Source organism: Carcharhinus amblyrhynchos, chromosome 29 (genome assembly GCF_965287045.1).
Source record: "Carcharhinus amblyrhynchos chromosome 29, sCarAmb.v2.hapA, whole genome shotgun sequence".
In the NCBI taxonomy this organism is placed as follows: Eukaryota; Metazoa; Chordata; class Chondrichthyes; order Carcharhiniformes; family Carcharhinidae; genus Carcharhinus; species Carcharhinus amblyrhynchos.
Window position 1 is genome coordinate 28,518,456 of NC_137352.1, and position 14,806 is coordinate 28,533,261.

General features: G+C 41.7%; 1 protein-coding gene across 2 annotated transcripts in view; it reads right to left on the bottom strand.

The window, feature by feature from the left end:
• Positions 1–14,806, bottom strand: part of LOC145359866 (neuromodulin-like) — a 170,813-nt gene that overhangs the window by 54,631 nt on the left and 101,376 nt on the right. For both annotated transcript variants that reach the window (XM_080214690.1, XM_080214691.1), the window contains exon 2: positions 11,149–11,482. In XM_080214690.1, coding sequence (XP_080070816.1) covers positions 11,149–11,482 — 334 coding nt within the window. The remainder of the gene's footprint in view (positions 1–11,148; positions 11,483–14,806) is intronic.

Sequence of the window (14,806 nt, forward strand, 5' to 3'; positions counted from 1 at the left end):
CTAAACATTGGAACCAGAGAATGACGTGCAATGTACCGATGAACCTAGGCTGTCACTCGGTCTCTATTCTCTCCATTTTAGCTACAGAAAGAGAGGGAAGCCAGAAATAAGCCGCCAGCTCCCAAACGATAATGAGCACTTCTTCACACCTACAGAGCTGTCACAGCGTTCACCTACCCCCACCACCAGAGCCACACACCTCGGTGGGAGGTTTATCCAGATTAGACTTGGTCTCACACACTGGCGGTCATCTCACAGAAACATGTCCACGGCAAGCGAGACAGCGAGAACCGAATTCTCTGCTACTTGGAACACTGCAAGTGAGGAGGCCCCTGCTAAGTCAGGATCAGATGATGAGCCTCTGGAAGCGCACATGCAAGAGATACTGGAGTATCAAACTGATACAGGGGAACATCAGGCACATGTGTTGGAGGCGCTCAACAATGGCACAAGAGGCAGACGTGTGCACCCGCATACTCATGTGAGCCCTTGGAGATCTCCATGAGGGGAATGGCAGACCCTGAAGCAGCAGAATGCAGAGTTTCTGCTGGAGATGTGCTCTGATCTGTATGCTGCTCTAGTCACGTAAACTTGTACAGTGGCTAAACAAGAGGGGGTAGGGAACTTAGGAAGGATATCAAGGCCTTACAAAGGATACAGAAGAAACTTCCTAGATGATTGATACCAGCAAGGAAAAACTGGTTACTGTGAGAAACTGTATTATCTAAGATTGTTTTCCTTGGTGCAGAGAAGTTTAAGGGGATTGAGGTGTTCTAACTCTTGAAGGTTCTGGTAGATTAAATAAGAAGCAACTCTTTCCAGTTGCACCAGGGTGGTTAGAGGAGGACACGGATTAATGTAATTGGCAGAAGCAGCCAAGATGAGATGTGGAGATTGCTTTTTGTACACAGTATGATCTAGAGTGCACAAACTGCAAGGGTCGTAGAAGCAGATTCCACAACTTTCAAAAAGTGCCCTGTTGGGGTGCACGTGGGGAGAATTTAACATGGCCAATGCACCTGACCAGCACACCTTTCTGTGGGAGGAAACCGGAGCACCCAGAGGGAACCCACACAGACATGGGGAAAACTCAGTGACTCCACACTGACAGTGACCCAAGCTGGGAATTGAACCCAGGTCCCTGGCACTGTGAGACAGCAGGGATAACCACGGTGCCATCCCATTTTTAAGGACATCAAGAAAAGCAAATTGGAAACAAGTGGATGTCTCTTTAAAGGAGCTGGATGGTTTCATCCTGTGTTATATTCTTTAATGTTTCAATAAGGCTCCCAAAAAAATGAAACATTCAGCCCATAGAGACCACACATCCCCACCCCATGTAATGCATGGGTCAGTTTTGTGTGATACATTAAGATCTAAGGTGGCACAGTGGCAAGCACTGCTGCCTCTCAATGTCAGGGGCCTGGGTTCAATTCTGACCTTGGGTGACTGTGTGGAATTTGCACTTTCTCCTTTTGTCTGTGTAGGTTTCCTTTGAGTGCTCCAATTTCCTCTCTCAGTCCAAAGATATGCAGGCAAGGTGGATTGGCCAAGTTAAACTGCACCTTAGGTGTCCAAAGATATGCAGAGTCATAGAGGTTTACAGTATGGAAACAAGTTCTTTGGCTCAACTTGTCTGTGCCACCCTTTTTTTTAAACCACTAAGCTAGTTGCAATTGCCCACATTTGGTTCACATTCCTCTATACCCATCTTACCTATGTAACTGTCTAAATGCTTTTTAAAAGACAAAGGTTAGGGCGATTAGCCATGGTAAATGCATGGGGTTGTGGGGATAGGGCAGACTGGTGGACCTGAATGAGCTGCTCTTTGGAGAGTATGTGTAACCTCAATGGGCCAATGGCCTCTTTTTACACTGTAAGAATTCTATGGTTCTATCATTTACCAATACTCCAGGATAGCTCTGGAGTATCCAAGAATCAAAGGTTCAGGACTCTACTAGGGGTTACCCAAGAGCAAGATCATAAGGGCAATAAAAAAATGCATTTTTGTTAGCTTCTTTTAATATTTTATAAAATTATTGGAGATAGAGAAACCATGTTGTTGACTGGTAGGGCAGTTGGAAGCAGGAACAGGGTGATGAACCCTTCAGGATAAAGTCCAACCAGAGATGACAACACTATGCTAAGTCCCTACGACTCCCTTTATAATATATTGCTCAGTTTACTCAGCTCCACAGTGTAATGCAATCCTCAGTTTTAATAACTCGTCAATGCCGCACATTGTACAGCCCAGAAACTTACTTAAGTAACACACTGCTCAGTTCCTTTAAATATCCTACTGGTCAATCTTTATAGTTCCCCTGGATACTGATCTATTTAGTCCTTAACTGCCTAAAATGCAGCACTGCAGATATAAAACCAATGCAAGGTTATTGACTATTTCTGGGTATCATGCTTTGCCACAATAAAAATAACCCACAACTATTGAGGCCGTGTATCTCCCCAGTCAAAACTAGATTGGCCAAAGGTTTTCACAAAGACCTCAATACAGACAGCTGTACAAATATTGGACAAAAGAGATTGAGAAATGAGAGGAACTTCAAACTTACTGGTACAAACATCTAATGTGCTTTTACCAAATGCCACCCCCTTCTGTTTTCAATGAAGTGTAAATCCTATTAAAATGAAAAGGCTGACAGCTGCTTTAAGATAGCAAAGAAAGAAAATCTGTTATAATATTTGATACAAGCAAACTGAGTCTTAGTACATTAACATAACCAATAATAGTTTGTAGCCTCGATTTACAAAAATTCTCCATATGGTTGGGGACATTGAGATTTATGATTGAATCGTGTTGCTGAGAAGAGGATGAAAGGAATGAATTAACCTTTTAAGCACAAATTATGCTTCTTAACTACATGGAATACTTGCCACAATAATTAAATGATCACACAATGTATTTCAATTTTGAATGTGGCTCATGGGTAGATACGTAGAATCCCTGCAGTATAGAAGGAGGCCAGTCAGTCCATCAAGCCTGCACCGACCACAATCCCCAACCGATTCCCGTAATCCCATATATTTACCCTGCTAATCCCCCTGAAACTAGGGTCAATTTAGCACGGCCAATCAACCTAACCCGCACATCTTTGGAGTGTGGAAGGAAGCCGGAGCACCCAGAGGAAAGCCACCCAGACATGGGGAGAATGTGCAAACTCCACACAGACAGTAACCCAATCTGGGAATTGGACACAAGTCCCTGACGCTGTGAGGCAGCAGTGCTATCCACTGTGCTGCTGTGAGGCAGCAGTGCTATCCACTGTGCTGCTGTGAGGCAGCAGTGCTATCCACTGTGCTGCTGTGAGGCAGCAGTGCTATCCACTGTGCTGCTGTGCTGCCCCTGTGTTTGTATTCAGTACAGGGACACAATTCTGGCAAAACAAATCAACTGATCTTTGTAGAACATGGTCAATTTTTATCCCTTTGACTGCAGCAAGGTCAGGTAATAATGGGTTCAAGTGGGAAGATTAGATTGCTAATGGGTGGCATGTTGGCACAGTGGTTAGCACTGTTGCTTCACAGCACTGCACCTTCACAGCGCTCTGAAAGCTAGTGGCTTGTACTACCAAATAAACCTGTTGGACTTTAACCTGGTGTTGTGAGACTTCTTACTGTGCCTATTCCAGTCCAATGCCGGCATCTCCACATCATGGCTTCAGAGCTCCAGGGACCGTGGGCTCCATTCTGACTTTGGGTGACTGTCTGCATGGGGTCTGCACGTTCTCCCTGTGACTGTGTGGGTTTCTCCAGGTTGCTCTGGTTTTTTCCCCAGAGTCCAAAGATGTGCAGGTTAGGTGGATTGGGCATTCTAAATTGTGTTTTAGTGATGGGGAACTAGCAGGGGAAATATGGATAGGGATTGGGTGGGATTGTTGTTGGTGTAGTTTCAATGGGCCAAATGGCCTCCTTCTGAACTGTAGGGAATCTATGATTCTATGAAGTCCCACCCTGGTGCAGCTCTGTAGGTACACTATATTGTCAAACATTCCACCTTTTGAATGGGATGTTAAATTAAGTCCCCCGCTGCCTTTTTAAATAGATGCAAAAAAAAATTTCTTACCCCAGTCTCCTGGATAGTGTTTATCACTCCATAAATATCTCATAAATCTAAATATCTTGTCTTTATCATATTGCTGTTTTATGGGATTTTCCTGTGCATTAACTGGCTGTCGTTTTTTTTTCCCTTTATCTGTGGATTATGGGCATTACTGGAAATGTCAGCATTTACTGCCCATTCTTAATTGCCTTTGAGAAGGTAGTGATGAGCTGCCTTCTCGAACTGCTGCAGTTCATTTGGTGAAAGTATATACGGCAATGCTATTAGGAAGAGAGTTCCAGTTCTTTTCTGTGATCGTGAAGGAATGAGAATACATTTTCAAGTCAGGGTATTGCGTGAGGAACTTGCAGGTGGTGGCATTCCCATGCACATGTTCCTTATTCTTTTAGGTAGTCGAGACTGTGGGTTTGGAAGCTATTGTCAAAACTCATGTGGAAGAGCAGGGGTTAAAACTGCAAGATTCACAGCAGAAATGACAGATGATTATGAATTAGTTCATAAATCAAAATTTGGTTTCTGATGTCAGCCTTGGCAAGATGACCATTTTGGTGAAGGGTCACCTAGACTCAAAATAGAACATAGAACATAGAAAAACTACAGCACAAACAGGCCCTTCGGCCCACAAGTTGTGCCAAACTTATCTCTACCTACTAGGCTTACCTATAACCCTCAATCCTATTAAGTCTCATGTACTCACCCAGAAGTCTCTTAAAAGACCCTATCGAATTTGCCTCCACCACCACCGACAGCAGCCGATTCCACTCACCCACCACCGACTGAGTGAAAAACTTATCCCTGACATCTCCTCTGTACCTACTCCCCAGCACCCTAAACCTGTGTCCTCTCGTAGCGACCATTTCAGCCCTGGGAAATAGCCTCTGAGAATCCACCAGATCAATACCTCTCAATATCTTATACACCTCTATCAGATCACCTCTTATCCTTTTCGTCTCTCCAAGGAGAAAAGATCGAGTTCTCTCAACCTATCCTCATGAGGCATGCCACCCAATCCAGGTAACATTCTTGTAAATCTCCTCGAATGTTGGCTCTATTCTCTCCCCACAGATGCTGTCAGACTTGCTGAGATTTTCCAGCATTTTCTGTTTTTGCTTCATAGTCAAAGGCTTGGTGGGAATCTATTTAAATATGTCCAAGCGTTGCCAAGGTTTGATGAGAAGGATGGAGAAGATCTTTTTCATTTCATTTGAGGAAGTGGCTAAACAACTGAAATGGCCACAGACCATGTGGGTATTACTGACTCAAAGTTGGTAGGTAGAGCTAATAAAGTGTTTACATCACTATCAGAGGAGATAAGTATGATGAAGTGGAAAAATCTTTCTTAGGTGCATATGAACTAGTGCCAGAAACCTACAGACAATGGTTTAAAAATCTAAGACAAGAACCTGGTCAAACATACGTAGAATCTGAAAGGATCAAACAGACTATTTTTGATAGGTGGATAAGACCTTTGAAAATAGACCAGACATATGAAGCTCTTAGAGAAATGATTATTTTGGAGGAATTTAAAAATTCACTTCCTGATGTTGTGAGAATTCATGTGGAAGAGCAGAGGATTAAAACTGTGAGATTAGCAGCAGAAATGGCAGATGATTATGAACTAGTTCATAAATCAAAATTTGGTTTCTGATATCAGTTTCAGCCTGTGAGGGATAGTAACTAGGGAAAAGAGTAATCCTTAGAGTGATAAAGGTAAAGGAAATCTTGTGGGAGATGATAAAGGCAGTGTACCTCAGGTTAAAAAGGAAGTACAGGAGGGTGGAAGAGAAATTAAGAGCCTCAGATGTTCTCACTGTAATAAATTAGGCCATGCAAAGTCGCAGTGTTGGTGATTTAAGAAAAGTACTGGGAAGACTAATATGGTAAAACAGGATAAGCCAGCGGAGTTTGTTAAAGTGGTAAAGGAAAGCCTAATTGAAATGAAAGAGATACAAAAGAATGTACAGCCTGGCCAGGGGTTAATTGAAAAGAAGGTGCCCAATCTCTTTGAAGAATTTACTTGTGTGAGTAAACTTTACTCGTGGGTAAACTTTACTCATTTGTACCAGGAGAGTAGGTAAAGAGGTTAACATTTTAAGGGCTACAGGAGCAAGTCAATCTTTGATGGTAAGAGATGAGGAGTTATGCAGTTTGGAAGGAATATTGCCAGAAAAGGAAGTAATGTGTGGAATCCAAGGTGAGAAGGGTAGTGTTCCATTATACAAGGTGAGGCTGGAGAGTTCAGTGAAGAGTGGTGAAGTGGTAGGAGTAATAGAGAAATTATCTTGTCCAGGAATACAACTTATCTTGGGTAGCAATATAGCTGGATCACAGGTAGGAGTGATGCCTACTGTGGTTGAAAAGCCAGTGGAGAATTAAACAACTGAGTTGTTAAAAGAGTCATATCCTGGGATTTTTCCTGATTGTGTAGTAACAAGGTCACAAAGTCACAAGTTAAGAAAGAGGAGAAATCAAAGAATGAAGATAAGAAAGTTGAGGTTCAATTGTCAGAAACGTTTTTTGATCAGATGATTGGAAAGGAATAAAAAAGGTGAAGGGTGAAGTAAATATTTTTATTTGGGAAGCTGGCAGTGTTACAACAGAAAGATATAGAAATAAAACAATTGTGTCAGAAAGCATCCACGGAAGAAGGATCCGAATGTGTATCGGAATGTTATTACCTTAAAAATGATGTCTTAATGAGGAAATGGGAAACCTTTACATATTCAGGCAGATAAAGATTGGGCAGATGTTCATCAAGCGATATTGCCGATAGGTTTAGAAACAAGGTTTTGAGAGTAACACATGAGGTACCAGTAAGAGATCAGTTGGGAGTAAGGAAAACTCAAGCTAAAATACAAAAATATTTTTATAGGCCTGGACTGCATAAAGATGTAATTAAATTTTGTCAGTCAAGTCACACATGTCAAGTCTTAGGAAACCTTAAGAAGTGATAAAACCAGCACTCTTAATACCCAATCCAGCATTTGAGAAACTTTTAACAAGGGTGTTAATTGATTGCAGAGGACCACTCTCTAAAATGAAAAGTGGGAATCAATGTCTTTTGATTATAATGAATGTGTTTACTAGGTTTCCAGAGGCCATTCCATTATGCAATATTACATCTAATAGGATTACAGAGAAGTTACTTCACTTTTTTATTAGATATGGACTACACACAGAAATACATCAGATCAAGGATCAACTTTTACACCAATGTTATTGAAGGAGGTTATGGATAGCTTAGGAATAAAACAATTTAAATCAAGTGCGTACCATGCAGAATCACAGGGAGCGTTAGAGCAGTGACATCAAACTTTAAAGACCATCTTGAGGGCTCATTGTCACGATTATCCAGAGGATTGGGATAAAGGAAGTCCATTTGTGTTCTTTGCACTTCGGGCTGCACCTAATGAGTCAACCAAATTCAATCCATTTGAATTGATTTTCGGCAATGAGGAAAGTTGATTAAGGAGAAATTGGTGAGTGTTCTGAGATTTCATTGGTGTGCTTTCTGTCAAACTTTAGGGAAAGGTTGAATAGAGCAGGAGAATTGGCTAGACAAATTTAAAAGTGGCACAACAAGTGATAAGACAGGAAGCAGATAAGAAAGCAAAAATTTGTAGTTTTGCTATTGGGGATAAAGTCTTGGTACTGCTACCAGTAGTAGGTGAATCTTTAAAAGCAGGGTTTAGTGAGCCTTATAAAATTGAGTGAGGTGAATTATTTGATAAGTACTCCAGATAGAAGGAAAACTCAGAGTGCGCCATGTGAATAAGATTAAAAGGATTCTGATAGAGAAGGAGAGCAGAAGGAGGATGTTCGTGGTTATAACTCAGAGTGAAGAACCAAAGCCAGACGATTCTGAATTTGACATTCCTCAAATTGAATTGGATAACGAGGACATTATTAAAAATTGGGATGAATTATTGAGTTACCTTCCAGAGGAAAATCAAACGGACCTGAAAGAGTTATTATCACATAGACAAATCTGTAGAAATACATTTGGAAGTACTAAGATTTTTGGGAGTGAGATAGTTGTACAAAGTGCTGTTCCAATTAAACAACATTCTTGCAAACATGACATTTTCTAGTTGGCACAAGTTCAGATGGAAAAACGGATGTTTATTCAGTCTGAGGTATAACAGCCAAAAGTCTCAATCAATCACATAAAACTGGTGGAAGTGGAGAAGGAGAACCAGTTGCTGGACAATAATGTCAACAAAGAAAGTGCGCAGGTATGGAGAGAGATACAAGATAAATGGAATGTTTTGGGACTTACTGCCGAGTTGTTCAAATTGCCTGAACATAAATTGTAGGACTGTCAAAAGCAGCTCTTCACCAATGCAAAGAAAAGTGTGAATGAATCAACAGTCATATGTGATCTCAAAAAGGAGTTGGAGGATTGGAAGTGTCGTACTAATGTAGATCAAGGGAAAGGACAACAACGTAAGATCAGACTGTTTGCTGAAATGGGACCACCATCTAAAATGAACTACTGGCGTAATGAATCCATACAGTCGGTGCAGATATCCATATCCAGTGAAACAGCACTGTACACAGCTGGTGTTTGAATAAAATACATTGATTTTCACAGCAGTGTACCTGCTAAATTGACCTTTAGTTGAAATGGGTTCTGACATCAAGGAAGACAAGGTGCTGTGTGCCCTTGCCAAAGAGTATACAGAAAGTGATGGTGCAGATCAAGAGCAAACAAAGGAGATGAATTGCTTGGCAGAGGAGGACCTAAGAACAATGAACAAGAAAGGGGACAGAGATGAAGAGGCCTTTCTGAATGGCCTGACTTCACACATGATAACAATGTGTCATCCTCCGGATCCTGCCTCGTTCTGTGAAGAACAATACCAGAGTTTCTCTATCATCGTTTGAATTTGGAATCAATGCAGGGTTAAGGACTGAAGGAGAATTTTTGGGAGATGAAGTAGTTTGTCATGTATGTGATTAAAAAAAAGGCATGCTTGATGGTAGAAGACAAGGATTGAACTGGACTATATTACTGTTATATTTGCAGGTTTTGATTCTGTAAGATGTATGTATATTTATTGTAGAGCACTCGTAGTGCAAAACTGAAACGGTTTGAAAAATGAAACCATCTGTGAATGTTGATGGTTCATTTTTTTCTTAAGGGACGAGATGTGACATTAGTGTACCTTTAAGAATTTTTTTTAACCATGTTCTCTATAGTTCACAGCCTTAGCTAATGTCACTGATGCCGAGTTGTCTACTAAGAGTCCTTTTATTTCTCCTTACATGGCTTAAGTGGGGATTGCTTATTTTTACCATGAGAATTAGTTTTATAATCCAACATTGTCAGGAGGAAGAATGTTTGCAGGTCAGACGACAGGACCGCTTTCATTTTCAGTTCTGAGCTACAGGTTTAGTTTTAGGAGGGACATCAAGCTGGAAAGAAGTGTCACTCTCCCTCCCTGGTTTAGGAAATTCTGCTGGTCAGCTGAAAGCCATCCTGGAGTAGAAAATCTGCTATTGATGCTTTGACCAGAGTATCTCACTGGTGTTCTAGGAAGCTAATCTGACTTCAAACTGTTCTGAGCATATCCAGAGTACTGCTAGAATTTGCAAGCTGAAAAATCAGGGTTTTCAGTTCTCTAACTAAAGGACACAGTTCTATTATCAACTGAGCATTAGTCTTTGCTGTGTTAAGCTGTGAAAGGGTTTTTTTGTCTAAATAAAGTTTTTATTTGATTAAAACGTCTTAGATATAGTCATGAAGGGTTATAGATTATCATGGTTGTTTTGTTTCTGTTTGCAATTGATAAAAGTTATTGTTAATTTTCTTTCCATACATGTTAACCATGTTTTGAAATAAACTTTGTTTGGTAAAATCTCCCCAGTGGGTCATTTGAATCGTATCTGAGGTTAAACTCACCATGTTTATCATAGCCAAATTCAAGGTGCGAAACTTATGATCCATAAAACTCTTTGGGGTTTTTGACCTGAACTATAACATTAGTCAATAGTGTTTTAGTCTTTTTACAATAAATGTCTTAAAACGCAAAATCTTATTATCTATCCTTTCAGCTACTGACTGGAAGTTTGAATTTCTTATTAAAAATTATCACTTCTTTTCATACCTGATTATGTTGCATATGGGCACAAAGCTCTTCATAATCTCAGAAGTTAGAAATAGGATGGAATATAATGCAATCATCTGCAAAAGTCCCCAGTTTGACCTTATGATAGGGGAAGGTTTGTTAATAACGCAGCTCCTGGTGATTGGGCCCAGGACACAACCCTGAGGCCCACCTGCAGCAGAGACCTGGGGCTGACTTGATTGGCTTCCAAGAGCCACAACCATCTTCCTTTCTGCTGGGTATGACTCCAGCCAATGAAGATGTTCACCTGGATTCCCATGGACTTCAATTCTACTGGGTTTCCTTGTTGCCACCTTCATTCAACACCTTCCGCATTACAACAGTGACCACATTTCAATATCAATTCCTTTATTGTAAAGCGCTTTGTGACGTTCTGAGGCCATGAAGGGTACAATATAAATGCAAGTTCCGATTTTCTTTCTGTTAAGTAATATGATAAGGTTTAAGTCTATAATGGGTGAATACACTCGTCCAGGTTACTGTCTGGAAACAAAGACAAAATTCTAGCTCTGTGTTCACATTAAAGTTTCTATTCTGAAGAAGAGTCAGATTGTTTTAACCTTAACTTTGTTTTCTCTCACTACAGAAGCTTTCAGGTCTGCTGAATTTTTCCAGCATCCTCTGTTCTTGTATTAAACTCCAGAATCCACAGTATTTTGCTTATTTTAAGGTTCTATGTACCCGTGCTGACAGACTCCATTCACAAACAGCAACATTAATACCCAAAGTGCTTTATAGGAGCATTATCTGAGAAAATTGACCCAGAGCTAGGAGATTTGGACATTTGCTTGGAAGCTTCAGTTTTAAGAACTGGCTTAAAGGAGAAGAGGTGACAGTTGGAGAGGTGAGAATGTCTAGAGAGGAAAATATGGATCTTATGGCCTAGGTAGCTGAAGGGTGACCCACCAGAGAGATTGACGATTTTGAATAAGCTCCTACCTGTTTCTGATTGGTCCCCATTGACGGATGCCCCCTCTTTCGCCTCTTCATTGACTCCGCTTTGATCCTCTCCCTCAGCTGCGTCGGCTGCTCCCGAATTCCCAGCAGTTGTGTCGCTCCCCTCGGGGGCTTCTGCAGACGCGTCCTCCTCCGGCGTGCCATCTGCCTTCTGCTCGGACTCGTCCTTCTCTCCCCCCTTCAGCTTCTTCCTGGTCATGTGGCCACGGAAACTGGCCTGGATCTTGGCAGCGGCTGCGTTCGCCTCCTCGTCGTCCAAGGGGATATCGAGAATATCTTCCTCCTCATGTTTCACGCAGCTTTCCTCCTTATCGGCCTTTAGTGTACACAAGAAGAGGGAAGGGAACAAGTTATTAGACGTGCGTAATTCATGAAACCTGTGCTGCTCACTGAATAAGAGCTCTCACTCATCTTCTAGCAAACATGTCAGAAATCAAAGATAAAGTACAAACATTAATTGTATTTGGTTCGGAGATTACTATAAAATCCAATTGGATTTAGCAGATAGGTAGGCGTTGAGCAGCAGACTGTAAAGGCAGATCTCATGATACAAATCATTCATATACCATAATATTGTGTTTATGTGGGTGGGTGAAATTGTTCTTTATTTTCTCCCACTCTAGGTATCCAGCCTTCCTCCTACTCCATGCCTCCTCTCCAACACAGCCCAAGTCACTCGATAATATTCACCAAAGCCACAAATGTCTTGGCTGAACTGCAAAGTGGCACGCGCAAGCAGACTCAAAAGGAACACCTTCTACCATTTAATCACTCAATCCTTGCTCCTTGGACTGGTTCAGTACGAAGGCTTTATCAGTTCCACCGTGGCAATGGCCAGTGCGACTCTAAAACCAAAACAGGGACTCTCACTTCAGCCAGGGAAGGGGACAATCAGCCAAAGGCCCCCAGTTAATGCCTATTCCAATGACTTCACTGCAAAAGAAGCATTGGTGGATATTGGCCAAGTATTGGATTGTATTCAGCTCTGATTCGAACCATAGTCCATCACTCAAACCACCCTCCCATTCATTGGCTCCGTCTACACTTGCCACTGCCTCGGAAAAGCAGCCAGCATAATCAAAGAGCCCACAATCCCCAGACATACTCCTTCTTCTATTTGGAAAAGTATATAGAAATCTGAGATCACGAACCAACCGATTCAAGAACAGTTTCTTCCCTGCTGCCATCTGTCTTTTGAATGGGCCCACTTTATATTAAGTGGATAAAAGCAAATTACTGTGGGATGCTGGAATCTGAAACCAAAAGAGAAAAAGCTGGAAAATCTCAGCAGGTCTGGCAGCGTCTGCAAGGAGAGATAAGAGCTGATATTTTGACACTTTGACAAAGGGTCATCTGGACTCAAAACACCAGCTCTTTTCTCTCCGTACAGGTGCTGCCAGATCTGCTGAGATTTTCCAGTTTTCTCTTTTGGTTTTATGTTAAGTGGTTCTCTCTCTACACCCTAGCTATGACTGTGTAACATTACATTCTATACCCTCTCTTTTCCTTCTCCCCCATGTACTCCATGATGAGCATACTTCGTACAGCACGCAAGAAACAATACTTTTCACTGTGTCCCAATACACATGACAACAAAAATCAAATCAGATCTGCTGATACTCGCAATCCATCGTTGGGTTGACTGGCAATTGAGACATACTGAGAAATGAAGGGAAAAAAGGAAGAGATTTAAATTTATGTTTGCCAAGGCAAAAGTCTATTATTCTGACCATTAGTGTAATAATCTGATCCATCTTCACAATCACCTGATCATGGCACTATCTTCAAACCTTCACCTGTGATACAACGCACCCTTTCACATCTGGAATTACATTCACTTCAGAGCACCCAGTGACGCAGTGTTTTAATAAACTACTATCTCATTGCTGGATCTCAGCCTTGAATCTAGATCAGCTGTAAGCTCTGGATAAAGGAAAATCTTTATCAAAACACGTTCAAGCAGTTTGAATCTGACTCCTACCTAATTCACACATCTGTCTCAAATTCACCACAAATTGGTACTAAACAGGATGATTCTCAGGAAGGCAACAAGAGTGGCCAGAATTGGAAACTGTAAATGTTACTCCACCGTAGTAATGAATGATATACTGAGGTTCCATTTAAAAGGCGCAATAGTGAAGCTGTATAAAAGCAGTTAACTGCATCCAACTGACCTAGGAGAGTTGAAGAAAGGGTCCAAGTTAAACTCCTTCTATTCGCTGAGTTCCCTACCCTTAATAAGTGCAGAAATATGCAGTTATTAAAGGGTGGCATGGTGGCACAGTGGTTAACACTGCTGCCTCATAACATTAGAGATCTGGGTTCAATTCTGGCCTCAGGACACTGTGTGTGGAGTTTGCACATTCTCCTCATGCCTGTGTGGGTTTCCTCCAGGTGTTCTGGTTTCCTCCCACAGTCCAAAGGTATGCAGTTAGGCCGTGGTAAATTGTCCCTTGGTGTCCCAAGATGTATAGGGTAGGGGGCTTCGTGGGGCAAATATGTGGGGTTAAGGAGATAAGGCCTGGATACAATACTCTGATGGAGAGTTCGTGCTGACTTGGTGGGCCAAATGGCCTCCTTCTGTACTGCGGGGATTCTAGAAATATGAATTTATATCCTATTAAATAAAATGTATACCCTCAGTTCCTCTGATTAATAATTACTCAGGCAAGAGCAAAATACTGCAGATGGCGGAAATCTGAAATGAAATTAGAAAATGCCAGAAATACTTAGCAGGCCTCTGGAAAGGGAGTAATCGGGTTATAGTGGGCTGGGCTTTTATCCTTGAGGTGGGTAGTAGGAGTCCTCGCTCAGTCCATTCCCTCCATAGGAAGTGCCAGAAAGGTTGGGTTTTTCACTCTGCGTGGCGGGCAATCGGACCCAGGAAAAGTGTTGAGAGACAGCTGCGGACTCTGTGGATGCAGAGGCAGCTGTTTAAAAGTCCCGCCTCAGTACAGGAGGACTTTGACCCAGTTATAAAAACAACAGAGAACCTTCCAAACAAGTTCAGACAATAATGTATAAAGAGGCTTGATTGACAGCCAAGAATTCCAGTAGCCTATCTGTCTGAGTCCCACCATAAAATTTGCTTGGTTGACAGTTCTGATTCTCTGATCCATTATGTCAATTGCACAATGTTTAATTATTGTTGATTCTTTAGAAGGTGATATTACCAACTGAGTGGTTTGCTAGGTCATTCCACAGGGCAGTTAAGAGTCACCCGCATTGCTGTAGGTCTGGAGTTACTATATAGGCTAGGCAGGGTAAGGTTGGCAGATTTCCTTGCCAAAAGAGTATTAGTGAACCAGGTGGCCTTTTACTGCAATGAAAAAGTTACATGGTCACCATTATTGATGCTTGCTTTTTATTCCAAGTTTACTGTTCTGTGGACGCTAAAATCATTATTGAACGCCCAGTCCTAATGGCCTTTGTGAAGTCACCTTCATGAATCTGCATGATAATGTGGTCTAGAAAGACACACACTGCTGCTGGAAAGGGAGTTCCATGGTTTTGACCCAGTGACAGCAAAGGAACGGTGATACTGTTCCACATAAGGATGGTGTGTGGCTTGGAGGAGAAGTTGCAAGTGTTCTTGTCTATCCACTGCCCTTTTCCCTCAAGGTGGCAGATGGATTTGGGA